Source organism: Rhinoraja longicauda, chromosome 1 (assembly GCF_053455715.1).
Source record: "Rhinoraja longicauda isolate Sanriku21f chromosome 1, sRhiLon1.1, whole genome shotgun sequence".
Lineage (NCBI taxonomy): Eukaryota > Metazoa > Chordata > Chondrichthyes > Rajiformes > Arhynchobatidae > Rhinoraja > Rhinoraja longicauda.
The window spans coordinates 1,411,953-1,438,497 of NC_135953.1; the positions used below are offsets into that span (position 1 = coordinate 1,411,953).

Consider the following 26,545-nt stretch of genomic DNA (forward strand, 5'->3'; position numbering starts at 1 on the left):
TTTGTGCTATGTTTTATGTATTTTAGGTATTAGTTATTATAGATAATACTTGATAAATATTGAGGGCGTGCAGCGTAAGTTTACTAGGTTAATTCCCGGAATGGCAGGACTGTCATATGTTGAAAGACTGGAGCGACTAGGCTGGTATACACTGGAATTTAGAAGGATGAGAGGAGATCTTATCGAAACGTATAAGATTATTAAGGGGTTGGACACGTTAGAGGCAGGAAACATGTTCCCAATGTTGGGGGAGTCCAGAACCAGGGGCCACAGTTTAAGAATAAGGGGTAGGCCATTTAGAACTGAGATGAGGAAAAACCTTCAGTCAGAGAGTTGTGAATCTGTGGAATTCTCTGCCTCAGAAGGCAGTGGAGGCCAATTCTCTGAATGCATTCAAGAGAGAGCTAGATAGAGCTCTTAAGGATAGTGGCGTCAGGGGGTATGGGAAGAAGGCAGGAACGGGGTACAATGTCGTTCCTTTGAGGGCGGCACGGTAGCGCAGCGGTAGAGTTGCTGCTTTACAGCGAATGCAGCGCCGGAGATTAAGGTTCGATCCTGACTACGGGTGCTGCACTGTAAGGAGTTTGTACGTTCTCCCCGTGACCTGCGTGGGTTTTCTCCGAGATCTTCGGTTTCCTCCCACACTCCAAAGACGTACAGGTATGTAGGTTAATTGGCTGGGTAAATGTAAAAATTGTCCCTAGTGGGTGTAGGATAGTGTTAATGTACGGGGATCGCTGGGCGGCACGGACTTGGTGGGCCGATAAGGCCTGTTTCCGGCTGTATATATATGATATGATATGATACTTTCAGATAGCAATTACTCCCATTTGGAAGAGGATGGGTTAAGTAAGGACAGTCAGATTTAGATTTTTTTAGATTTAGAGTTACAGCGCGGAAACAGGCCCTTCGGCCCACCGAGTCCGTGCCGCCCAGCGATCCTCGCACATTAATACTATCCTACACACCCTAGGGACAATTTTTACATTTGCCCAGCCAATTAACCTACATACCTGTACGTCTTTGGAGTGTGGAAGGAAACCAAAGATCTCGGAGAAAACCCACGCAGGTCACGGGGAGAACCTGCAAACTCCGTACAGACAGTGCCCGTAGTCAGGATCGAACCCAAGTCTCCGGCACTGCTTTCGCTGTAAGGCAGCAACTCTACCGCTGCGCCACCGTATCAGTGTGGCTTGTACACGGCAGCTCGTTTCTTATTAACGTGATTGAGGTTTTTGGATGAGGTGACCAAGGTGATGGACGAGGAAGGGTGGTGGATGTCTACACGGTGTCTTGGATTCAGAACTAGTGATGTGCCTGTAAAGTGCGTCAAGCAAGAATTAATTGTTCTCTTTCATATCTGGTGCACAGGACAAATGAATACTTGACCATGTTGGGCTGTCACCTCTTTCATCATATCAGCACCTTGGTGTTGCTTTATTGCAGTATTGTCACATGTACTGAGATACAATGTCAAACTTTGTGTGCTATCCAGTCACATTGTGTATCTGACCATAGAACAATACAGCACAGTGTTGGCTCACAGTGTGTGTGTGTGTGTGTGTGTGTGTGTGTGTGTGTGTGTGTGTGTGTGAAACAATGCCAAGAATATCAAGTCCAGCACATAATGCATGTCCCTTCAGACCCTGCATATCCATGAGCCTATCCAAAAGACTTTTAAAAGCCACTGACATATCCACTTCAACCACCCCCAGCAGCAAGTTCCAGGCACTCACCCAGCTCTGTGTTTAAAAAAAAACATACCCCGCACAACACCTTTAATATTGGCCCTCTCGCCATAAAGCTGGGCCCTGCAGTATTTGATTTTTCTTTCGCAGAAAAGAGGTTCAAACTAGGGGTGCCAACTATCTCACTCCCAAATACGGGACAAGGAGACGTCACCTCCCCATGCCCCACGTGACCTCACACAGCCAGCAGCCACGTGCTCCGCTCCACCAATGGCGGCCGCCCGGGCCGGGATGCTACGCAACCTCCGTTAGGCGACACCCGGGCCTCCAGGCCTATACTGTCCGGACCTACAGCGTCGAGGCCTACACTGTCAGGACTACAGCGGCCCCCGGGCCTACAGCGTCCGGGCCTACAGCGTCCTGGCCTACAGCGCCGTCCAGGCCTAATACGGGACAAGCGAGGTCCCCTACAGGACAAAACAATTTAGCCCAAAATACAGGACAGTTGGCAACCCTAGTACTGACTGTGAACCCTTTCATAGCTTTATATACTATCAGATCTCTGCAGCCTCTGGCATTCCAGGGAAAATAATCCAAGTCTTTCCGGCCTCTCCCTGTAGTTGAAACTCTCTAATGCAAGCATCACTCTGGCAAACCTCCTCTGCACCCTGCCCTAAGCCCGTGTGTGAACGCCCAGCGCTGGGTGAAAGGGGCACTCACCCTGCCCTAAGCCAATGCCCCATGCCCGTGTGTGAACGCCCAGCGCTGGGTGAAGGGGGCACTCACCCTGTGGAGGTGCTGCAGTTGTGTGGCCAGGCTGGATGCAGGGGACGTGTTTCTCACTCCACACTGGCCGGGCACCCACTTCACATCTTCAGGCCTGTACATCAAATGTTGCCCTCGCCCAGACCCCCTCAGATGCTCGATGACGTAGGTCCGGTTACTGAGGACAATCAGCGCACTGGGAGAGGGAGAGAAGACACTCACTGTTCATCCAAACTCTGATAAATGTTACGCCCAGTAGTTGGCCAGTGGTCATCCCTGCCCCTGCGATCACAACCCAGTACATTACCCCCCCTCTCCGCAAGCCCCCCCCCCCCACTGCCGGCCACGGAGAACACGTGGGGACACGGAGAACATGGACACGGAGACCGCGTGACACGTGTACCTGAGTCCTGAGCAGGTGTTGGCAGACACGGCAGATCCCCCCAAGCTCCTGATAGACCCCTCGTAGAAACACAAACCCTGTGAGGAGAGAGGTCAGTGTCAGCATTACCCTCACAGCGGCCCAGAGAGAGAGGCCAGTACGCAGCCCCCCCACACCCCCACCATCACCATCAGCGTCACCCTCACCACCCACATCTTATTGAAACATATAAGATAATTAGGGGATTGGACACATTAGAGGCAGGAAACATGTTCCCAATGTTGGGGGAGTCCAGATCAAGGGGCCACAGTTTAAGAATAAGGGGTAGGCCATTTAGAACGGAGATGAGGAAGACCTTTTCAGTCAGAGAGTGGTGAAGGTGTGGAATTCTCTGCCTCAGAAGGCAGTGGAGGCCAGTTCGTTGGATGCTTTCAAGAGAGAGCTGGATAGAGCTCTTAAGGATAGCGGAGTGAGGGGGTATGGGGAGAAGGCAGGAACGGGGTACTGATTGAGAGTGATCAGCCATGATCGCATTGAATGGCGGTGCTGGCTCAAAGGGCCGAATGGCCTACTCCTGCACCTATTGTCTATTGTCACAGCAGCCCAGAGTGAGAGGCCAGTACATGGCCCCTACACCCACACCCCCACACCCACTCCCCCACCATCAGCGTCACCCTCACCACCCACAGCGGCCCAGAGAGAGAGGCCAGTACACGGCCCCCACACCCACTCCCCCACCATCAACATCAACATCAACATCAGCACAGCATCAGCGTCACCCTCACCACCCACAGCGGGAGAGCGAGGCCAGTACACGGCCCCCACACCCACTCCCCCACCATCAGCGTCACCCTCACCACCCACAGCGGCCCAGAGAGAGAGAGAGGCCGGTACATGGCCCCCACACCCACTCTCCCAACATCAACATCAACATGCTGCCTGACCCGCTGAGTTACTCCACCATTTTGTGTCTACCTTCGATTTAAACCATCATCTGCAGTTTCTTTCCTACACCTTTGCCTTCCATCTGTTCTCCGCCTGAGCCAGTAGCTTCCACCTAGACCTCACTCCTGGGTAAGTCGACACTGCCAAGGCTCCCCTCATCTGCTCTCGTCCTCGGGGAACTCTGGTAGATTAGACAGATGTGGTATTCCTTTCATAAATCCAAGTAATATCTGCCCAACCCTGCCATTCAAGTCAAGGTGGCATGTTCTTGCATCTTTCACTGTTGATCCCAGTATCATTCCCTACCCTGACATCCGACAGTCCTCGTTACCTCTGTCCCTCTCCTCCAAAACACTGAGCTGCCCTCCAATTCACTCCTCATAACTTTTGACTCCCTTACTAATCAAGAACCTATCAATTTTCGCTTTATAAGTACCAAATGTTTTTATCTCTACAGCCGTCTGTGACAATGAATTCCACAGATTCACCACCCTCTGCCTAAGGAAATTCCCCCTTATCTCCTTCCCAAAGGTGCGTACTTTTATTCTGAGGCTGTGCCCTCTGGTCCTTGACTCTCCCACTAGTGGAAACATCCTCACCACATCTACTCTATCCAGGCCTTTTGTTATCTGGTAAGTTTCAATGAGGCCCCCCCTCATCCTTCTAAACTTCAGCGAGTACAGGCCCTGAGCTGTCAAATGCTGATCATACGTTAACCCAATCATCTCTGGAATCATTCTCGTAAACCTCTGCTGGACCCTCCCCCACGCTAGCACATTGTTCCTTAGATATCTGGCCCAAACTTGTTCCCTTGAGACCTAGCAACTTCCTCACAAGTCTTCTCTGTATGCTTTCCAACTTGACAACATCTTTCATCTACCATGGTGCCCAGAACTGAACACAATACTTTAAATGCGGCCTCACCAACATCTCATACAACTGCAACATGACCTCCCAACTTCTCTACTTCATACTCTAACTGATGAAGGCCAATCTGCTGAAAGCCTTTTTGACCACCCTATCTACCTGTGAAGCCACTTTCAAGTAACTATGTACCTACACTCCAAATCCCTCTCCTCTACAACAGTCCCCCGAGCCCTACCATTCACTGTGTAGGTCCTGCCCATGTTAGACTTCCCAAAATGCAACACCTCACATTTCTCTGTATTAAATTCTATCAACCATTCCTCCGCCCACCTGGCCACTCCACAGCATTGCCCTCTAAACCCTACCCATGTATCTGTCCAAATGTCCATGCGTGGCCCTGGACTGCAACATCCTTGCGGCAACGAGGGAATACCCCAAGAAAGGAGAGAACCGCGTGGTATTTGGAAGGGGTGTCGGTGTGGGTGTGGGGGTGGGGGTGGGGTGGAGGGGTGTGGGTGTGTGGGTGTGGGGTGTGTGGGGGTGGGGTGTGGGGGTGGTTGTGGGGGTGTGGGTGTGGGGGTGGGTATGGGTGTGGGGTATCGGTGTGGGTGTGAGTGTGGGTGTGGGGGGTGTGGGTGTGGGGTGTGTGGGTGTGGGGTGTCGGTATGGGTGTGGGTGTGGGTGTGTGGGTGGGGGTGTGGGGGGGTGTGAGTGTGAGTGGGTGTGAGTGCGAGAGTTTGCCAATAATCCTCACCGAATGCCAGTCCTTCTCCGTCACCAGAGTCCCGTTCGAGTCGTAGTGAGAGACCTGGAACCCCTTTGGCACCAGGAGCCTGCAGCACAAACACAGAGAGAGGGCTAGGTTTGACTGCACTGTGAACTGTGGAAAGACGGTGGTCTCCAGACTCCCAACACTGCTGCTCCACAAGGATGCCCTCTTGCCCCTGACTGTACTCTCTCTACACCCACGACTGTGCAGCCAGAGTCTGCTCTGATCCATCTACGGGTTTGCAGATGACACTGCTGTGGTGGGCCGGTTTGCTAACAGTGACAAGACGCAGTACAGCAAGGAGACGTGGTGTCAGGACAGCAATCTCTCCGTTAATCTCAGCAACACATGGGAGCTGTTCTTCCCACTTCAGTGAAGCACGCACCACAGGCAGCATCAATGGTACCGAAGTGGAGATAGTCTACAGCTTCCAGCTCCTCAGTGTAAACATCACCAACAATTTGTCCTAGTCCAACCACACTGTGGCTAGAGCCGATCTTCCAACCAACCAGATTGTAGACCTCACACTTTTTAATCTGCAGATAACTAAAAAGGCAATACGGGGAGAAAAGATGAGGTACGAGGGTAAGCTAGCCAATAATATAAAGGAGGATAGTAAAAGCTTTTTTAGGTAAGTGAAGAGGAAAAAAATAGTCAAGGCAAATGTGGGTCCCTTGAAGACAAAAGCTGGGGAATTTATTATGGGGAACAAGGAAATGGCAGACGAGTTGAACTGGTACCATTGGGGGGGGGGTGGTGGCAGCAATCACCGAAGCGCAGAGTTAAGTAAGGTAACGACCGTAGGAAAGAAGCTGTTCCTGAACCTGCAGGTCTGGGAACAGAGAGACCTGTAGCCCCTCCCAGATGGGAGGAGGGTAAACAATCTGTGGTTGGGGTGAGAGCTGTCCTTGACGATGCAGCGCGCCCTTGGCAGACATCGCCTACTCTGGATAGACTCAATGGAGGGGAGTGAGGAACCGGTGATGCGTTGGGCAGTTTTCACCACCCTCTGCAGTGCTTTCCGGTCGGAGACAGAGCAGTTGCCATACCATACTGTGATACAGTTAGTAAGGATGCTCTCGATAGTGCAGCGGTAGAAGTTCACCAGAATCTGAGGAGACAGATGGACCTTCTTTAGTCTCCTCAGGAAGAAGAGATGCTGGTGAGCCTTCTTGATCAGTGTTGAAGTATTGTGGGTCCAAGAGAGGTCATCAGAAATGTTGACACCCAAGAACCTGAAACTGGAAACAGGCTCCACCTCCGTCCGGTTAATATGGATGGGGGTGTGCGTACCACCCCTAGTCCTTCTGTAGTCCACAATGAGCTCCTTGGTCTTCTTGGTGTTAAGGACTAGGTTGTTGTCAGCGCACCACGTTGCAAGTAGCTGGACCTCCTCCCTATAGGCCGACTCATCGTTGTCGCTGATGAGGCCAATCACCGTTGTATCATCTGCAAACTTAATAATGGTGTTCGAACCATGTAAAGGTGTGCAGTTGTAGGTGAAAAGGGAGTAGAGGAGAGGGCTCAGCACACAGCCCTGTGGAACGCCGGTGTTCAGGGTGATGGTTGAGGAGGTGTCGTTGTCTAATCTAACAGACTGGGGTCTGTTGGTTAGAAAGTCCAATATCCAATTGCAGAGGGAGGGGTTGATGCTCAGGTCGTTGAGTTTGGCAATCAGTTTGGAAGGGATGATGGTGTTGAATGCTGAGCTGAAATCGATAAACAGCATTCTCACGTAGGTGTCTCTGTTGTCAAGGTGGGAGAGGGCGGAGTGAAGTGCCGTGGAGATGGCATCCTCCGTACTCCTGTTCTGGCGGTAGGCCAACTGATAGGGGTCCAGTGTGGGAGGTAGGCAGCCTTTGAGGTGTGCCAAGACCAGCCTCTCGAAGCACTTAGTGATGATGGGAGTAAGTGCAACTGGGCGGAAGTCGTTGAGGCTCGCTGCAGTGGGGTGTTTTGGCACCGGCACGATGGAGGTGGTTTTAAGACTCGTAGGGACAGCTGCTTGGGCAAGTGACAAGTTGAAGATGTCAGTCCAAACATCTGTCAGCTGCGCAGCACAGACCCTGAGGACATGCCCGGGGATACCATCAGGGCCAGCAGCCTTCCGTGCATTAATCCTGCTCAATGCCGTACACACGTCGGTGGGGGTGAGTGTGAGGTGCTGATGATCAGCAGGGAGCACAGCCTTCATGGCCACCTCTTGATTGTCCCTGTCAAAGCGGCCATAAAAGTGATTAAGCTCCTCAAGGAAGGAGGCGTCGCTGGGTGTGGGGATCGAGTTGGTGGGTTTGTAATCCGTGATGGCCTGGATGCCTTGCCACACGCGTCGGGAGTCGGAGTTGTTCTTGAAGTGCTCCTCGATCTTTAGCTTGTAGCTGTACTTGGCCTTCTTGATGCCCCTCTTCAGGTTAGCCCTGGAAGAACTGTAGGCCCGAGCCTCACCTGACCTGAAAGCGGTGTCACGTGCTTTCAGCAGTAGTCTGACCTCACTATTCATCCATGGCTTCTGATTCGGGAATATGGTAATCCGTTTGAGGGTGGTGACACTGTTAATGGTGGAATTGATCAAATCCAGAACGGAGGAGGTACAAGAGTCAATGTCCGTGTGGGAGTCAAGGGTGGCCTGAGCTGCAAACACACTCCAGTCAGCGTTTCCAAAACGCTGCTGAAGTGAGAAGTCCGCTTCGTCTGACCAAACTTTAACTGTCCTCACTGTGGGTTTCACCCGTCTGATGAGTGGGGAGTACTTAGGGAGCAGGAACAATGAGAGGTGATCAGACAGACCAAGGTGGGAGAGGGGGACAGCTTTGTAGGCCTCAGCCATGTTTGTATAAACTTTGTCCAGTATCTTATCTACTCTAGTGGCGCAGGAGACATGTTGATGGAATTTGGGGAGTACAGTCTTCAAGTTGGAGTGATTAAAGTCACTCGCAACAATGAAGGCTGCCTCAGGATTGTGAGTCTGTTGTTTACTTATGGCAGTATGCAGGTCTTTCATTGCAAGCTTAGTATTAGCATCCGGAGGAATATAGGCTGCAGTCACAACAGTAGATGTCAACTCTCTGGGCAGATAAAACGGTCTGCATTTGACCATGAGAAACTCTAGGTTAACTGAGCAGTGACTCTCGATGATGGTAGTGGCCGTGCACAGTTTTGTTTACATAGATGCACAGACCCCCACCTCTGGTCAGTTGTTCTGTCCGCTCGGAGTATATGACGCCCCGTTAGCTCAATAGCGCTATCAGGAACGTCGTTGTTAAGCCATGTTTCCATGAAAATCATGATGTTGCAGTCCTTAATCCAATTGTGGGAGGTAATCCGCAGCCGGAGTTCGTTCATTTTGTTCGCCAATGATCATACGTTGGCAAGGAAAAGGCTAGGAATTGATGGCCTGTGTGGAGTTAGCTCCAGCCTAGCCTTTAAGCCACCTCGGCATCCACGGCGGTGTTTACGTTCGCTGCTCCGTCTATGGGCGTTTCCGATCGGCCGAGCTGGCTTGGTACGCTCTGCTGACCTGGCCAGTTCAGGAGCGAAATGGAGTTCGCCTAAAAAGTTGTCATAGTTGCAGGAACCGATGCAGGAACCGATGTTTAAAAGCTCCTGTCGGTTGTATGATAAGTGAGCAAGACTATTCCGTGTGAACAGACATGAGACAAATAAGCGAATTACTATAAAATTACAGACTCTGGTGAGACACAGGGCGTCGCGATGTGCCCGCTCCGCCATAGCCAGAACTGTGCGGAAGATGCTATGAGGTTGCAGGGTGACTTGGACAGGTTGTGTGAGTGGGCGGATGCATGGCAGATGCAGTTTAATGTGGATAAGTGTGAGGTTATCCACTTTGGTGGTAAGAATAGGAAGGCAGATTATTATCTGAATGGTGTCAAGTTAGGAAAAGGGGACGTACAACGAGATCTGGGTGTCCTAGTGCATCAGTCACTGAAAGGAAGCATGCAGGTACAGCAGGCAGTGAAGAAAGCCAATGGAATGTTGGCCTTCATAACAAGAGGAGTTGAGTATAGGAGCAAAGAGGTCCTTCTGCAGTTGTACAGGGCCCTAGTGAGACCGCACCTGGAGTACTGTGTGCAGTTTTGGTCTCCAAATTTGAGGAAGGATATTCTTGCTATTGAGGGCGTGCAGCGTAGGTTTACTAGGTTAATTCCCGGAATGGCAGGACTGTCATATGTTGAAAGACTGGAGCGACTAGGCTTGTATACACTGGAATTTAGAAGGATGAGAGGGGATCTTATCGACACGTATAAGATTATTAAGGGGTTGGACACGTTAGAGGCAGGAAACATGTTCCCAATGTTGGGGGAGTCCAGAACCAGGGGCCATAGTTTAAGAATAAGGGGTAGGCCATTTAGAACAGAGATGAGGAAAAACTGTTTTAGTCAGAGTTGTGAATCTGTGGAATTCTCTGCCTCAGAGGGCAGTGGAGGCCAATTCTCTGAATACATTCAAGAAAGAGCTAGATAGAGCTCTTAAGGATAGAGGAGTCAGGGGGTATGGGGCGAAAGCAGGAACGGGGTACTGATTGAGAATGATCAGCCATGATCACATTGAATGGCGGTGCTGGCTCGAAGGGCCGAATGGCCTACTCGCGCTGGTATTTTTGCGCTACATATTGAATGTGTGCGGCTTGTCTTTTCATTTCTGGCATTTGTCCAACAGCCTGCCTATCAGACTCCCCCTCACCTGTATCCACCTATCACTCACCATGCTTTATCCTGCTCCTCCATCTCTTCCGGCTTTCTTTTCCCCCTCACCTACAATCAGTCTGAAGAAGGGTCCCGACACAAAACATCACCTATCTGTGTTCCCCAGAGATGCTGCCTGACCCGCTGAGTTACTCCAGCACTCTGTGAAACGTCACCTATCCGTGTTCCCCACAGATGCTGCCTGACCCGCTGAGTTACTCCAGCACTCTGAAACGTCACCTATCCGTGTTCCCCAGAGATGCTGCCTGACCCGCTGAGTTACTCCAGCACTCTGTGAAACGTCACCTATCCGTGTTCCCCAGAGATGCTGCCTGAGTTACTGCAGCACCTTGTGTCCTTTTGCGTTAACTAGCATCTGCAGCTCCTTCTTTCTAGACCATCCTCGTGTATGCATGGTTTGACTGGATAGCATGCAGACTAATGCTTTTAACTGTATCTTGGTGCGGGTCACAATAATAAACCACAGTGTACCGGGCGGAGACAGTTCACCCCACCTCCTGCTTTATCTTGATGCAGTTCACAGCCAAGACTCTGGTGTGCACCAACTCAGGCATAGAAACATAGAAGCATGGAAATTAGGTGCAGGAGGAAGCCATTTCGCCATTCAAGCCAGCACCGCCATTCAATAGCCAATAGGTGCAGGAGGAGGCCATTCGGCCCTTCGAGCCAGCACCGCCATTCAATGTGATCATGGCTGATCATTCTCAATCAGTACCCCGTTCCTGCCTTCTCCCCATACCCCCTGACTCCGCTATCCTTAAGAGCTCTATCTAGCTCTCTCTTGAATGCATTCAGAGAATTGGCCTCCATTGCCTTCTGAGGCAGAGAATTCCACAGATTCACAACTCTCTGACTGAAACAGTTTTTCCTCATCTCAGTTCTAAATGGCCTACCCCTTATTCTTAATCTGTGGCCCCTGGTTCTGGACTCCCCCAACATTGGGAACTTGTTTCCTGCCTCTAACGTGTCCAACCCCTTAATAATCTTATACGTTTCGATAAGATCCCCTCTCATCCTTCTAAATTCCAGTGCATACAAGCCTAGTCGCTCCAATATTTCAAGATATGACAGTCCCGCCATTCCGGGAATTAACCTAGTAAACCTACGCTGCACGCCCTCAATAGCAAGAATATCCTTCCTCAAATCTGGAGACCAAAACTGCACACAGTACTCCAGGTGCGGTCTCACTAGGGCCCTGTACAACTGCAGAAGGACCTCTTTGCTCCTATATTCAACTCCTCTTGTTATGAAGGCCAACATTCCATTGGCTTTCTTCACTGCCTGCTGTACCTACATGCTTCCATTCAGTGACTGATGCACTAGGACACCCAGATCTCGTTGTACATCCCCTGTTCCTAACTTGACACCATTCAGATAATAATCTGCCTTCCTATTCTTACCACCAAAGTGGATAACCTCACACTTATCCCCATTAAACTGCATCTGCCATGCATCCGCCCACTCACACAACCTGTCCAAGTCACCCTGCAACCTCATAGTATCTTCCTCACAGTTCACACTACCACCCAGCTTTGTATCGTCTGCAAATTTGCCAATGGTACTTTTAATCCCTTCATCCAAGTCATTAATTCATTGTGATCATGGCTGATCATCCACAATCAATAACCCGTGCCTGCCTTCTTCCCATATCCCTTGATTCCACTAGCCCCTAGAGCTATATCTAACTCTCTTTTAAATTCATCCAGTGAATTGGCCTCCACTGCCCTCTGTGGCAGAGAATTCCACAAATTCACAACTCTCTGGGTGAAAAAGTTGCTTCTCACCTCAGTTTTAAATGGCCTCCCCTTTATTCTAAGACGGTGGCCCCTGGTTCTGGGCTCACCCAACATTGGGAACATTTTTCCTGCATCTAGCTTGTCCAGTCCTTTTATAATTTTATACGTCTCTGTAAGATCCCCTCTCATCCTTCTAAACTCCAGTGAATACAATCCCAGTCCATGTATGACTGCACTGAGTTTTTGATTTGAGTTTAGTTTATTGTCCCGGGTGCCAAGCTACAGTGCGTTGGCGTGCCCAATGTGTCCTGGCACCCCCCCACAGTCACACGGGGTGGCACCCATTCCCTCGCTGACTGCCGGCAGCGGGACGAAGCAGAGACGGGCCGGGCAGAGAACGTGGCCTCTCCAGCCCCCACAGCTGTGTTTATACATGTGTGCCCTCCACAGCCGTGTTTATACACGTGTGCCCTCCACAGCCGTGTTTATACACGTGTGCTCTCCACAGCCGTGTTTATACACGTGTGCTCTCCACAGCCGTGTTTATACACGTGTGCTCTCCACAGCCGTGTTTATACACGTGTGCCCTCCACAGCCGTGTTTATACACGTGTGCCCTCCACAGCCGTGTTTATACACGTGTGCCCTCCACAGCCGTGTTTATACACGTGTGCCCTCCACAGCCGTGTTTATACATGTGTGCCCTCCACAGCCGTGTTTATACACGTGTGCCCGCCTCCACATCTGTGTTTATACATGAGTGCCCTCCACAGCCGTGTTTATACACGTGTCTCCCACCTCCACAGCCATGTTTACACACTTGTGCCCGCCTCCACAGCCGTGTTTATACACGTGTGACCGCATCCACAGCCGTGTTTACACACGTGTCACTCGCCTCCACAGCCGTGTTTACACACATGTCACTCGCCTCCACAGCCGTGTTTATACACGTGTGACCGCCTCCACAGCCGTGTTTACACACGTGTCATTTGCCTCCAGTCATATTTACACACATGTGCCCTCCTCCGCCGTGTGTACATATGTGTCACCCGCCCCTTCCACAGCTGTTTACACACGTGTCACCCGCTCCACAGCCTTGTTCACACACGTGTCACCCGCCCCCTCCACAGCCGTGTTTATACACGTGTGCCCGCCTCCACAGCCGTGTTTACACACGTGTGCCTGCTTCCACAGCCGTGTTTACACACGTGTCATCCGCCTCCACAGCCGTGTTTACACACGTGTGCCCGCTTCCACAGCCATGTTTACTCACGTGTTGCGGCGTAGATCCAGTGTCAGCCGCTCCCCTGGGATCTCCACCACGATGCTGACGTGCTCTGGGTACGTGGCCTGTAACAAAGCACATGGTCAGTGGCTGCCCGCTCCATCTCACCCACTGGCACTGGGGCAAAGCACATGGCCAGTGGCTGCCCGCTCCATCTCACCCACTGGCACTGGGGCAAAGCACATGGCCAGTGGCTGCCCACTCCCCTGCTCACCCACTGGCACTGGGGCAAAGCACATGGCCAGTGGCTGCCTGCTCCATCTCACCCACTGGCACTGGGGCAAAGCACATGGCCGGTGGCTGCCCACTCCCCTGCTCACCCACTGGCACTGGGGCAAAGCACATGGCCAGTGGCTGCCCGCTCCTGCTCACCCACTGGCACTGGGGCAAAGCACATGGTCAGTGGCTGCCCGCTCCTGCTCACCCACTGGCACTGGGGCAAAGCACATGGCCAGTGGTCACCAGGCGGTGGGCGAGCTGTCGGTGTGGGGACAGGAGAATGTTATCTACGATTGTAACTGGATCTCCATCAACCAGGCAATTGGGCTGAGGAATGGCGGGTAGAGTTTAGTTATTAGTCAATCTTAGTTTTAGAGATACAGCATGTAAACAGGCCCTTCGCCCCACCATGTCCATGTCGACCAGTGGTTAACCGTATACTAGTTCCATGTTATCCCATTTCTCACTCACACCCATACACTAGAGGCAATTTACAGAAGCCATTTACCCTACAAACCTGCACGTTTTTGGAATACGGGAGGAAACCAGAGCACCCAGAGGAAACCTCCAGTCACAGGGAGAAGATGCAAACTCCACACAGACAGCACACATTGTCAGGATGGAACCTGGGTCTGTGGCGCTGTGAGGCAGCAACTCTACCACTGCACCACTGTGATGCCCCATCAATTAAACAATTAATTTTAATTTAGATAAATGCAAGCTGTTGCATTTTGGTAAGGCAATCTAGGGCAGGACTTACTTAGTAAATGATAGGGCCCTGAGGTGTGTTGTAGAGCAGAGGGATCTGGGGGTGCAGGTACGGGGTTCCCTGACGGTGGTGATACATGTGGACAGGGTGGTGAGGAATGGGTGCAGCACACTTGTCAGGTCAGAGCATTGAGCACAATTGTAAAATACATTGGTGAGGTCACATTTGGACCATTGTGCACAGTTCTGGTCACTCTGTTAAACAGGAAGGATGTCTTTAAACTGCAAACGGTTCAGAAAAGATGATGAAGATGTTGCTGGATCTGGTGGGTTGACATAATCGGCTGCGATGTTTCTATCTGCATTATAGAAGATTGAGGGGTGACCTGATAGAGGTTTATAAAATCACACGGGACCATTCATCAGGTGAATGGTCACAGTCCCTGACCCAGGAGGTGGTTCTGAAGGCAGAGGGCATGGTTTTAAGGTGAGAGAGGAAAGGTTTAATAGGAAGCTGAAGGGCGACTTTTTCAGGGTGATGGCTGTATGGAATGAGCTACTAAAGGAGGTAGTTGAGCCAGGTACTATACTAATATTCAAAAGATGTTTGGACAAGTACATGGATGGGAAAGATTTTGTGGGATGTGGGCCAAATGCAGACAAATGGAACTAGCTTGGTTAGGCATTGAGAGTTATATTGACCACCCTCGCTGTGAAAATGTAGCCCAAGGATCCTTTACAATCTTTCTCCTCTCACCTGTCCTCCAGTTTTAGACAGCCAGACTCTGGGGAAAAGTCTGGCTAACCACCCTATCTATGCCGTTCATGATTTTACACCGATCAGCCAAAACATTATGACCATTATGATCAGTCTGAAGAAGAGTCTCAACCCGAAACGTCACCCATTCCTTCTCTCCTGAGATGCTGCCTGACCTGCTGAGTTACTCCAGCATTTTGTGAATAAATCGATTTGTACCAGCATCTGCAGTTATTTTCTTATACATTATGACCACTGACAGGCAAAGTGAATAACATTGATTATCTTGTTACAATGGCACCTGTCAAGGGGTGGGATATATTAGGCAGCAAGTGAACAGTCAGTTCTTGAAGTTGATGTGTTGGATGCAGGAGAAATGGGCAGGAGTAAAGACCTGAGTGACTTTGACAAGGGCCAAATTGTTATGGCCAGGCGAGTGGGTCAGAACATCTCTGAAACGGCAAGGCTTGTGGGGTGCTCCCGGTCAGCAGTGGTGAGTACCGACCGACAGTGGTCCGAGGAGCGACAGACAGGGTGTTGGGCGCACAAGGCTCATCGATGCGTGAGGGCAATGAAGGCTATCCCGTCTGGTCCGAACAGACAGAAGGTCGACCGTGGCACAAGTCACAGAAAATGTTAATGGTGGTCACGGGAGGAATGTGTCACAATACACAGTGCATCGCACCCTGCTGCGTATGGGGCTGCACACGGAGGACCAACAGCATATTAGGCAGGTGGGCATAATGTTTTGGCTCATCAGATCATTATGTTGGGCTGATCGGTGTCGACACCTCCATAAGGTCACTCTTCAGCCTCCTGCTTTCCAAGGAACACAATCTCAGCCTTTCCAGCCTCTTTATAACTCAACCACTTCGGTCCACATATGAATCTTTGTGAATCTTTTCTGCACCCTTACAAATGCTTTTCACTGTACCTCAGTACACAAACCATAAGTAAATCTAAACCAATCGCATGACATCCTCCCTGTGCCTAGTCGTACAGAACCACACACAGTACTGCACGTGTGGTCTCACGAATGACGTGTACAGATCATGTGTTAAGCCCACCGCAGCAGTGTCGGCTGCCCAATGTCTCAGTGCCAGTGGTCGTCCCAATAGACAATGGACATTTGGTGCAGGAGTAGGCCATTCGGCCCTTCAAGCCAGCACCACTACCCCGTTCCTGCCTTCTCCCCATACCCCCTGACTCCGCTATCCTTAAGAGCTCTATCTAGCTCTCTCTTGAAAGCATCCATAGAATAGTCCTCCACTGCCTTCTGAGGCAGAGAATTCCACAGATTTACAACTCTCTGAATGAAAAAGTTTTTCCTCATCTCTGTTCTAAATGGCCTACCCCTTATTCTTAAACTATGGCCCCTGGTTCTGGACTCCCCCAACATTGGGAACATGTTTCCTGCCTCTAACATGTCCAACCCCTTAATAATCTTGTATGTTTCAATGAGATCCCCTCTCATCCTTCTAAATCCAGTGTATACAAGCCTAGTCGCTCCAGTCTTTCAACGCCTGTGCCGTGCCTATGTTGGGGACAGGAGCAGGTGGATCAGTGTCCTCCGACTGTGGAAGCTGACGGAGGAGTTACCTGGGGACCAGTCGCTAGACTCCGCTTCCTCTTGCCAGACACCACGTACGGGAACACGAATCTGTAATCGGCCAGCTCGTCCAGAAGGCTCTTCCCGTGAACTCCGTCTGCAGCACACGATACAAAGGGAATGAGAGGCCGGTGAGCGTCACGTCAGTGGCAGCGAAACTGCTGGTGAGGATTCTTCAATGTATTTTGTATACAAAATCATGAGAGGAATAGATCAGGTAGATGCATGCAGTCTCTTGCCCAGGGTAGGGGAATCAAGGACCAGAGGACATAGGTTCAAGGTGAGGGGAAAAGATTTAATAGGAATCCGAGGGGTATGGCGAGTCGTAGGCGAAGTGCGTTGAGGTAGACGTTTATTGTAATATTAACAACCGTGACAACCAACGCACCAAACGACAGACAACCATAAATCTTACTGTCTCTCTCGGAGTTCTAAACCAGACTGGTCTGTACCTTTACCTGCGCACCTCTTCACCTCTTCTACCAATCAGAGGGTTCGATGGTCTGGACCAATCGCTGTGCCCCTACATGACCCCCCCCCCCCCCCAGAACCCTCGGCGCGGTACCGGGCAGGTGCTCGGACCACCCGACCGGAGCGGGTGCGGAGAGGAGAGGGAGGCCCCACCGGGGGTGGGGACGGGGAAATCGGCACCGCGGGAGGAGGGGGAACTGACGGAGCCGGAGGCGGCAGTGGCAAGGCGACCGGGGGAAGAGGAGTCCCGAACGGGGGCAGCGAGGGGGAAAACTGCTGTACGGGAGCCGCGGCCGGAGGTCGGCCCCGGCGAGGAGGTTGAGCCGCTGTGACGGGCTGGTCTGGGTCCAAATAGGCAGGCTTGAGGCGGGACACCGAGACGACCTCTTGTCGTGTGCCCACTTCCAACGTGAAGGTGACTGTGCCTTTCTTCACCACCCTGAACGGACCCTGGTAAACCGGCCGGAACGGGGGGCGGTGGGCATCGATGCGTCGGAACACAAACTCACAGTCGCCCAAGGCCGGCGGGACATGTGAAGGGGGATCCCCGTGACGAGAAGCAGGGACCGGGGCCAGGGACCCCACCCGCGCTCGGAGTGAAGCTAAGAGTGCTGGCGTGGAGGGAGGGGGGTAGAACATTGAGGGAGAACGTCGCCTGTTACTCGCAGGTGCGAGCCATAGACCAGGTCTGCCGAGGAAGCTCCGAGATCGTGCTTTGGAGCCGTGCGGATACCCAGGAGAACCCATGGGAGCTGGTCGGCCCAGTCGGGGCCGGACAGGCGGGCAGTGAGTGACGCTTTAAGCTGCCTGTGGAACCGTTCCACCATCCCGTTGGCCTGGGGGTGATAGGCGGTGGTTTGCTGTAATCGGGACCCGCACAGCTGAGTCAGAGCCACCCACAGGGATGAGGTGAATTGGGTGCCCCGGTCGGTAGTGATGACGTCCGGGACGCCGAAACGGGCAATCCAATTTAGTGCCAGAGCCCGCGCGCAGGAGGCTGCTGAGATGTCGGACAACGGGAGCACCTCTGGCCACCGGGTGAACCGCTCGACTACCGTGAGGAGGTGGGTGTAGCCCCTGGAGTGGGGTAACGGGCCGACGAGATCCACATGGATGTGGAGGAATCGGACTGCGGGGACCGTGAACTGCTGGATGGGGGGCCGAGTGTGCCGGTGGACCTTGGAGGTTTGGCACGGAATGCAGGAGCGGGACCAGGCGGCCACCTGCCTCCGCAGCCCGTGCCAGACAAATCGAGCCGCAACCAGAGCCGAAGTGGCCCGGATGGACGGATGTGCCAGGCCGTGAATAGTATCGAAAACCTGGCGCCGCATGGAAGTGGGCACTACCGGACGGGTGCGCGGCAGAAAAACATCGCACCAGAGTTTGGTACGCGTGGGACCACAGGCTACCTGTGCCAACCGCAACCCCGAGGTGGTGTGGGGGTATAGGGAGGGGGTGTCTTCCAGGCGCTGAGCCTCCGCCAGCTCCTGGAAATCCACCCCGGAACTTACCTCGGCAACCGGGGAAACCGCCGGTCTGGACAGGGCATCCGCCACGGCGTTTAGTTTTCCCGCAATGTGCCGAACGTCAGTGGTAAATTCCGAAACAAAAGTGAGGTGTCTCTGCTGGCGGGCCGACCACGGATCGGAAACCTTCAAAAAAGCAAATGTCAGTGGCTTGTGGTCAGTGAAAGCCACGAAAAAGCGACCCTCTAAAAAATAGCGAAAATGACGGATCGCCAGGTAGAGGGCTAGGAGTTCCCGATCAAAGGCACTGTAAGCTATTTCGGGGCGAGTGAGCTGGGGGCTGAAAAAGGCCAAAGGGTGCCAGAAGCCGTTAACCTGCTGTTCTAAGACGCCTCCAACCGCCACGCCGGAGGCATCGGCGGTGAGGGCGGTGGGGGAGAGGAGCGTGGGTGGACGAGCATGATGGCGTTCGCAAGGGCCAGCTTGGCCGCCGCAAAAGCCGCGTCGGCAGCAGGGGACCACACGAGCTCGGTGGGGTTACCCGCGAGGCATTGGAAAAGGGGGCGCATGATCCGGGCTGCCGCCGGGACGAATCGGTGGTAAAAATTCACCATCCCTACAAACTCTTGTAACCCTTTGATAGTGTCGGGGCGGGGAAAGAGCGGATAGCAGCCACCTTCTCGGGCAAGGGAACGGCACCGGCCTGTGTGATCCGATGGCCCAGGAAATCTACTGAGGATAGTCCGAATTGGCATTTGGACGGGTGTAGGATCAGACCGTGGTCCTGCAACCTTTGGAATATGGAGCGCAGGTGGGACCGGTGTTCGTGAGCCGACCGACTTGCCACGAGAATATCGTCCAGATATATGAATACAAAAGGCATACCCCGACCCACATGATCCATGAGGCGTTGGAACAAGCGCCTGGGCGGCGTTGTTGAGGCCGAAAGGCATCCGCAGCCACTCAAAAAGCCCGAACGGGGTGATGGTGGCGGTCTTAGGAATGTCTGTGGGACGAACCGGGATCTGGTGATACCCTCGGACTAAGTCCAGTTTTGAGAAAACCGTGGCACCCTCTGGGCTGGCAGAAAAATCCTGAATATGCGGGATCGGGTATCGGTCAGCCGTGGTGATGCCGTTCAGACGTCGGTAATCGCCACATGGTCTCCACCCCCCAGATGCTTTTGGGACCATGTGTAACGGTGAGGCCCACGGGCTGTCTGACGGGCGCACGATCCCCAGCCGTTCCAAAGTGAGGAACTCTTCGCGAGCGACTGCCAGCTTATCGGGGGGTAGGCATCGGGCTCGGGCGAAAACAGGCGGTCCCTCCGTAGGGATGAAGTGCACGACTCCGTGCTTGGCGGCAGGTGCGTCGAAACGCTGGACTAGGAGCTCCGGGAATTCAGCGAGTATCGCGGCAAACGGGTCGGAGGTCGTGGTGACGGCCTGGACGGTCGGGCTGGATGACACGGAAACCGAAGGAGCGGGGGGGTCAACGCTACTGGACGACGGCTGCAGGCTCTTCCCGCGGACGTCAGGGATCAATGAAAAAACCCAAAGGAAATCTGCTCCCAGGATTGCCTGGCCTACATCCGCGATGATGAAAGTCCAGTTGTAGGTCCTGGAACCAAAGGACAGGGACATGTCCCGTGTTCCGTAGGTACGGACAGGGCTGCCGTTGACCGCAATGAGTGGGGGGCCGGTCTTACCTGATCGCGCTTCTTGGTAGGATGGAGGCACAATGCTGACGATCGCCCCGGTGTCCACGAGGAAAACGGTACCCGTATGTTGCTCAGCAAGGTAGAGGCGATGGTTCTGGCCGATCGAGATTGCCTCTACATTTGATCGGCCGAGGCATTTCCCGAGAATGTGCAGGGGCTTCTACAGTTGCGTGCCGCTGCTCCCCACCGTCTATGAAAGAAACACCAGCCGCGCTGGTGTGTTTCTATGTCGCGGGCCTGTTTCAAAATGGCCGCCGTCGACGTAGCAGCTTGGCGGGTTTTTTGAAAAGCGGCGGGCAGATGGGCGCCATCTTGGCCGCGCGGTCGGTCGCTCACCGGTGTGGAAACCCGATTTACTGAGCCGGGGCGCCTCGCCTTTGCCGCGACCAGTGCGTCCGCCTTTTCTGCGAAATCCATCGGGTCCCCGAAAGTAACGTCTGCTAGGACTATGCGGACGTCCTCTGGCAGCTTCTCGCGGAATGCCTCCTCGAACATGAGGCATTTGGTGTGTTCTCCCGCTAGAGTCATCATCTCCGTCATGAGGACCGACGGCGGTCGGTCCCCGAGCTCAGGTAAGTGCAGGAGTGTGCTGGCCCGCTGTTGTTGGCTGCGGCTGAAGGTTTTCAGCAGCAACGACTTGAGGCCCGCATACTTGCCGGTTTCTGGCGGGTCGGTGACGCACTGTGCGACCCGTGCGGACGTCTCCGACGGCAGGACGCTCAATAGGTGGTAGAACCTGGTCTCGTCCTCCTGTACTCCCCGGAGGTGGAACTGTGCCTCCGCTTGGGCGAACCACAGGCGTGGTTGGTGGGCCCAGAACGGGGGCAGATGAACGCTGACTGCGTTCGGCGTCGATGCCTCCCGATGGGACATCTTGGTGATCTGTGATCACGTCGGGGTCACCACTATGGCGAGTCGTAGGCGAAGTGCGTTGAGGTAGACGTTTATTGTAATATTAACAACCGTGACAACCAACGCACCAAACGACAGACAACCATAAATCTTACTGTCTCTCTCGGAGTTCTAAACCAGACTGCTCCGTACCTTTACCTGCGCACCTCTTCACCTCTTCTACCAATCAGAGGGTTCGATGGTCTGGACCAATCCCTGTGCCCCTACAGGGGTAACTTTTTCACACAGAGGGTGGTGGGTGTATGGAACAAGCTGCCAGAGGAGGTAGTTGTGGCTGGGACTATCCCATCGTTGCACACGGAGGACCAACAGCATATTAGGCAGGTGGGCATCATGTTTTGGCTGATCGGTGTATATTATTCTAGATGGGCCTCCTGGTCGGCATGGACTAGTTGGGCCAAAGGGCCTGCTTCCATGCTGTATAACTCTAGGACTAATCCCCTGATATGTAGTTTTACCTCATATATATCAAGAGCCAGGATGGCTTGATGTAGTTTTACCCCCGATGAGAGCCATAAAGCATGAAAACAGCCCCTTCAGCACCTTCAATGCTGATCAATACGCCCCATCTACACTAGTCCCACCTGCTCACGTTTGGCCCATAACTCTCTAAACCTTTCCTATCAATGTATTCATCCAAATGTCTTTTAAATACTGTTACATTACCTGCCTCAACTCCCTGCTCTGGCAGCTTGTTCCATACACCCACCATCTGTGTGAAAACCCTTCCCCACAGGCTCCTATTCAATCTTTCACCATAAACCTACTTCCTGTGTTTCTTGATTCCACAACATATGAGGAACTTCATTTGCCATACAGTCATACCAATTAAAAGCAACAGAACATACAAAATACATTTTAACATGAAAATGCACCACTGTGACTCCTCCACATTCCTCACAGTGATGGAAGGCGAGAAAAAGTTCAATCTCTTTTCTTTGTTCTCCCGTGATCGGGGGCCTCTAACCTTCCGTTGACAGGACGATCTCGACTCCCGTAGCCAGCGGTCGGGGCGATCAAGCTCCTGCATCGGGGGGGGGAGGGGTTCTGTACCTTCTGGCGGACGGGAGAGGAAAGATTGGAAAGACTGGGCTTGTATTCACTGGAGATTAGAGGGATGAGAGGGGATCTTGTACAAAATTATAAAATGACTAGACAAGCTAAATGCAGGAAAAATGTTCCCAATGTTGGGGGAGTCCAGAACCAGGGGCCACAGTCTAAGAATAAAGGGGAGGCCACTTAAATTTGAGGTGAGAAAAACTTTTTCACCCAGAGAGTTGTGAATTTGTGGAATTCTCTGCCACAGAGGGCAGTGGAGGCCAATTCACTGGATGGATTTAGAAGAGAGTTAGATAGAGCTCTAGGGGCTAGAGGAATCAAGGGATATGGGGAGAAGGCAGGCACGGGTTACTGATTGTGGATGATCAGCCATGATCGCAATTAATGGCGGTACTGGCTCGAAGGGCCGAATGGCCTCCCCCTGCACCTATTTTCTATGCTTCTAAGATGGAATGACCGGGGTGGGACAAGTCTTTGGTGACGTCGGCTGCTATTCGAAGTATAGATAGTCAGTGGTGGGGAGTGTCTGACCATTGCCGTACAGCAGTCACTGCCCCTGACTCTGACCCTGACCCTGCCCACAGCGTTGTGTTCTCAGCCGTTACAGAGACGCTCACCTGAAGCAGGTTGTTGGCGGGTGGACGCTGCTCCTGTGATGTGGGTTCCTCTGCCCGCTGTGGGTGAGGAGCTGTCAGTGCCGTTACTGGGCAGGGTGGGCTCCGATCCATCCACGCTGCCCGCCTGTATCCCTGCCTCACAGAGACTCACAAGCTGGCAGCAGAACAGCAGCAGCACCAGCCACACACAGCACACGGGCATAGTGATCACCAGCTCACACACTCACTCAGTCTCTGCCCCTCTCCCTGCCCTGGCCTTCACACACTGGCAAGCTGCCCACTGCCTCTGCCCGCCTGCCCCGCTCAGCCGTTTATTCATGTAGCGTCTGCAGCCGCAGAAGTTTTCCTGTCCGTTTTGTAACCTTGGGATTGGACACAAAGTGCCGGGATGATGACGGGTAAAACATTGTCCGGGGCTCCACCATTCCCAAAATGTAACTCCTCACTTGTGGGGACAGCAGACGCAACAGGAAACGTATTCAATACTTCAATAGGCTATAAGAAAATAACTGCAGATGCTGGTACAAATCGATTTATTCACAAAATGCTGGAGTAACTCAGCAGGTCAGGCAGCATCTCAGGAGAGAAGGAATGGGTGACTTTTCAGGTCGTGAGGCAAACGCGGGCGGGCCAGTGGCACTGGCTCAGATGGGCATCTTGGTGGCAGGAACGAGTTGGGCCAAAGGGCCAGTTTGTGTGCTGTGTGACTCTATGAAGGAGGCTTGGAAGCAGTGACCAGCGACAGCCCTGTATGTGGGCACTGCAGGTGTCAGCTGGTAATGCACAGATTACAGACACTGACTGCACTCACACTGATGGAGTGAAGGAGGGTCTCCACCAAAACATCACCCAATCCTGCTCTCCACAGATGCTGCCTGAGCTGCTGAGTTACTCCAGCACTCTATGTCTATCTCTGGTGCACTCAGACATTCCTGGGGCACAGGAGGCTGAGGGCTGATCTCATAGCGGTGTCTAAAATCATGAGGGGAATCGATAGGGTGAATGCACAAAGTATTTTGTGATAGGGTTGGTGAATCAAGAACCAGAGGTAATAGATTTAAGATGAGAACATATAGAACTTAGAACAGCACAGGAACAGGCCTGAGACAGTTTACGCTTTTACCAAGTAATTAACCTCCAAACCTGTACGTCTTTGGAGTGTTAGAGGAAACCGAAGATCTCGGACCATGCAGGTCACAGTGAAAACGTACAAACTCCGTAAAGGCAGCCGTAATCAGGATGGAACCCACGTCTCCTGTCCTGTAAGCGCTGAAAGGCAGCAACTCTACCGTGCCACCCCTGTAACCTGTCCCCCGGTCACTGCCCTCTGACCTCTGCCCCTGCCTCTGCCTCTCCCCGTGCCTCTGACCTCTGCCCGTGTCTGTGACCTCTCCCCTGTCTCTGACCTCTGCCCCAGTCTCTGACTTCTGCCCCTGTCTCTGACCTCTGCCCCTGTCTGTGACCTCTGCCCCTGTCTCTGACCTCTGCCCCTGTCTGTGACCTCTGCCCCTGTCTGTGACCTCTGCCCCTGTCTGTGACCTCTGCCCCTGTCTCTGCCCCTGTCTGTGACCTCTGCCCTGTCTGTGACCTCTGCCCTGTCTGTGACCTCTGCCCCTGTCTCTGACCTCTGCCCCTGTCTCTGACCTCTCCCCCTGTCTCTGACCTCTCCCCGTGTGTCTGACCTCTCCCCCTGTCTGTGACCTCTCCCCGTGTCTGTGACCTCTCCCCGTGTCTGTGACCTCTCCCCCTGTCTCTGACCTCTGCCCCGTCTCTGACCTCTGCCCCTGTTTCTGACCTCTGCCCTTGTCTCTGACCTCTGCCCCTGTCTCTGACCTCTGCCCCTGTCTGTGACCTCTGCCCCTCTCTGTGACCTCTGCCCCTGTCTCTGACCTCTCCCCGTGTCTCTGCCCTCTCCCCGTGTCTGTGACCTCTGCCCCTCTCTGTGACCTCTCCCCGTGTCTCTGACGTCTCCCCGTGTCTCTGACGTCTCCCCCTGTCCCTGACGTCTCCCCGTGTCTCTGACGTCTCCCCCTGTCTCTGACCTCTCCCCGTGTCTCTGACCTCTCCCCGTGTCTCTGACCTCTCCCCGTGTCCCTGACCTCTCCCCGTGTCTCTGACGTCTCCCCCTGTCTCTGACGTCTCCCCGTGTCTCTGACGTCTCCCCGTGTCTCTGACGTCTCCCCCTGTCTCTGACGTCTCCCCCTGTCTCTGACGTCTCCCCCTGTCTCTGACGTCTCCCCCTGTCTGTGACCTCTCCCCCTGTCTCTGACGTCTCCCCCTGTCTCTGACGTCTCCCCGTGTCTCTGACGTCTCCCCCTGTCTCTGACGTCTCCCCCTGTCTCTGACGTCTCCCCCTGTCCCTGACGTCTCCCCCTGTCTCTGACGTCTCCCCGTGTCTCTGACGTCCCCCTGATGTGAGCGGTGGCCTCGGTTGCTGTGCCACTGAGAGGTGCAGGCTGTCCTGGACATCGTGTACGGGCAGCTGGGGTCCATGAGGGTTGCTGCGTGTTCTGGTGACATTATCTCTGGGGACAGTGTGCTGCCTAAGTTGCCCCTGACGCAGTGAATGTGTCTGAGCAATCTCCCCGCTCCCACGCGCTGAGCTCCAACGGCCTTGGACTCTCGTTACACAAGGCAGGATATTATATCCCACCCCCCCACCGTCCGCAGAGACTGTTCCATCCACAACTCCCTGGTTAACTCATCCCAAACCACCCAAACCACCCCCTCCCCAGGCACCTTCCCACCCTCCCCACCCCCTCCCCAGGCACCTTCCCACCCTCCCCACCCCCACCCCAGGCACCTTCCCACCCTCCCCACCCCCTCCCCAGGCACCTTCCCACCCTCCCCACCCCCTCCCCAGGCACCTTCCCACCCTCCCCACCCCCTCCCCAGGCACCTTCCCACCCTCCCCACCCCCTTCCCAGGCACCTTCCCACTCTCCCCACCCCCTCCCCAGGCACCTTCCCACCCTCCCCACCCCCTCCCCAGGCACCTTCCCACCCTCCCCACCCCCTCCCCAGGCACCTTCCCACCCTCCCCACCCCCTCCCCAGGCACCTTCCCACCCTCCCCACCCCCTCCCCAGGCACCTTCCCACCCTCCCCACCCCCTCCCCAGGCACCTTCCCACCCAAACCACCCCCTCCCCAGGCACCTTCCCACCCTCCCCACCCCCTCCCCAGGCACCTTCCCACCCTCCCCACCCCCTCCCCAGGCACCTTCCCACCCTCCCCACCCCCTCCCCAGGCACCTTCCCACCCTCCCCACCCTCTCCCCAGGCACCTTCCCACCCAAACCACCCCCTCCCCAGGCACCTTCCCCTGCAACCGCAGGAGATGCAACACCTGACCCCATGCCTCCCCCCCACCTCCATCCAGGGACCCCAGCACACCTTCCAGGTGAGGCAGAGGTTCACCTGTGCCTCCTCCACCCTCGTCTATTGCATCCGCTGTTCCTCATGTGGCCTCCTGTACATTGGCAACACCAAGCCTAGACCACGCGACCGCTTCACTGAACACTGCCGCTTGGCCCACCAAGGCCTGCTGGGTAGACAGCTCTCACTGGCCAGACGGTGGCTATCACTGGGTAGACAGTGGCTACATCCCTATGGCGGTTCCATTTGACAGTGGAAAATGCCACTGTGAAGGCACTGGCCACAAGTGACTGAAGCAGCCTTTGTCTCTGGCTACCACTGGGTGTGTCTGGGCCACAGGTGACTGCCTCTCTGTCTCTCCCTCTGTCTCTCCCTCTGTCTCTCCCTCTGTCTCTCCCTCTGTCTCTCCCTCTGTCTCTCCCTCTGTCTCTCCCTCTGTCTCTCCCTCTCCCTCTCCCTCTGTCTCTCCCTCT

At 53.8% G+C, this 26,545-nt stretch overlaps 1 protein-coding gene across 1 annotated transcript in view; it reads right to left on the minus strand.

Annotated features, from left to right (window-relative positions):
* Window positions 1-22,912, minus strand: part of LOC144598413 (disintegrin and metalloproteinase domain-containing protein 12-like) — a 117,739-nt gene extending 94,827 nt beyond the window's left edge. The window contains exons 1-6 of the mRNA XM_078408576.1: window positions 22,693-22,912; window positions 16,444-16,550; window positions 13,149-13,225; window positions 5,402-5,480; window positions 2,857-2,933; window positions 2,475-2,649 (exon numbers count right to left, since the gene is read on the minus strand). Of these exons, the coding sequence (XP_078264702.1) occupies window positions 2,475-2,649; window positions 2,857-2,933; window positions 5,402-5,480; window positions 13,149-13,225; window positions 16,444-16,550; window positions 22,693-22,900 (723 nt within the window). The 5' untranslated portion in view covers window positions 22,901-22,912. The remainder of the gene's footprint in view (window positions 1-2,474; window positions 2,650-2,856; window positions 2,934-5,401; window positions 5,481-13,148; window positions 13,226-16,443; window positions 16,551-22,692) is intronic.
* Between the last annotated feature and the right edge of the window lie 3,633 nt (window positions 22,913-26,545).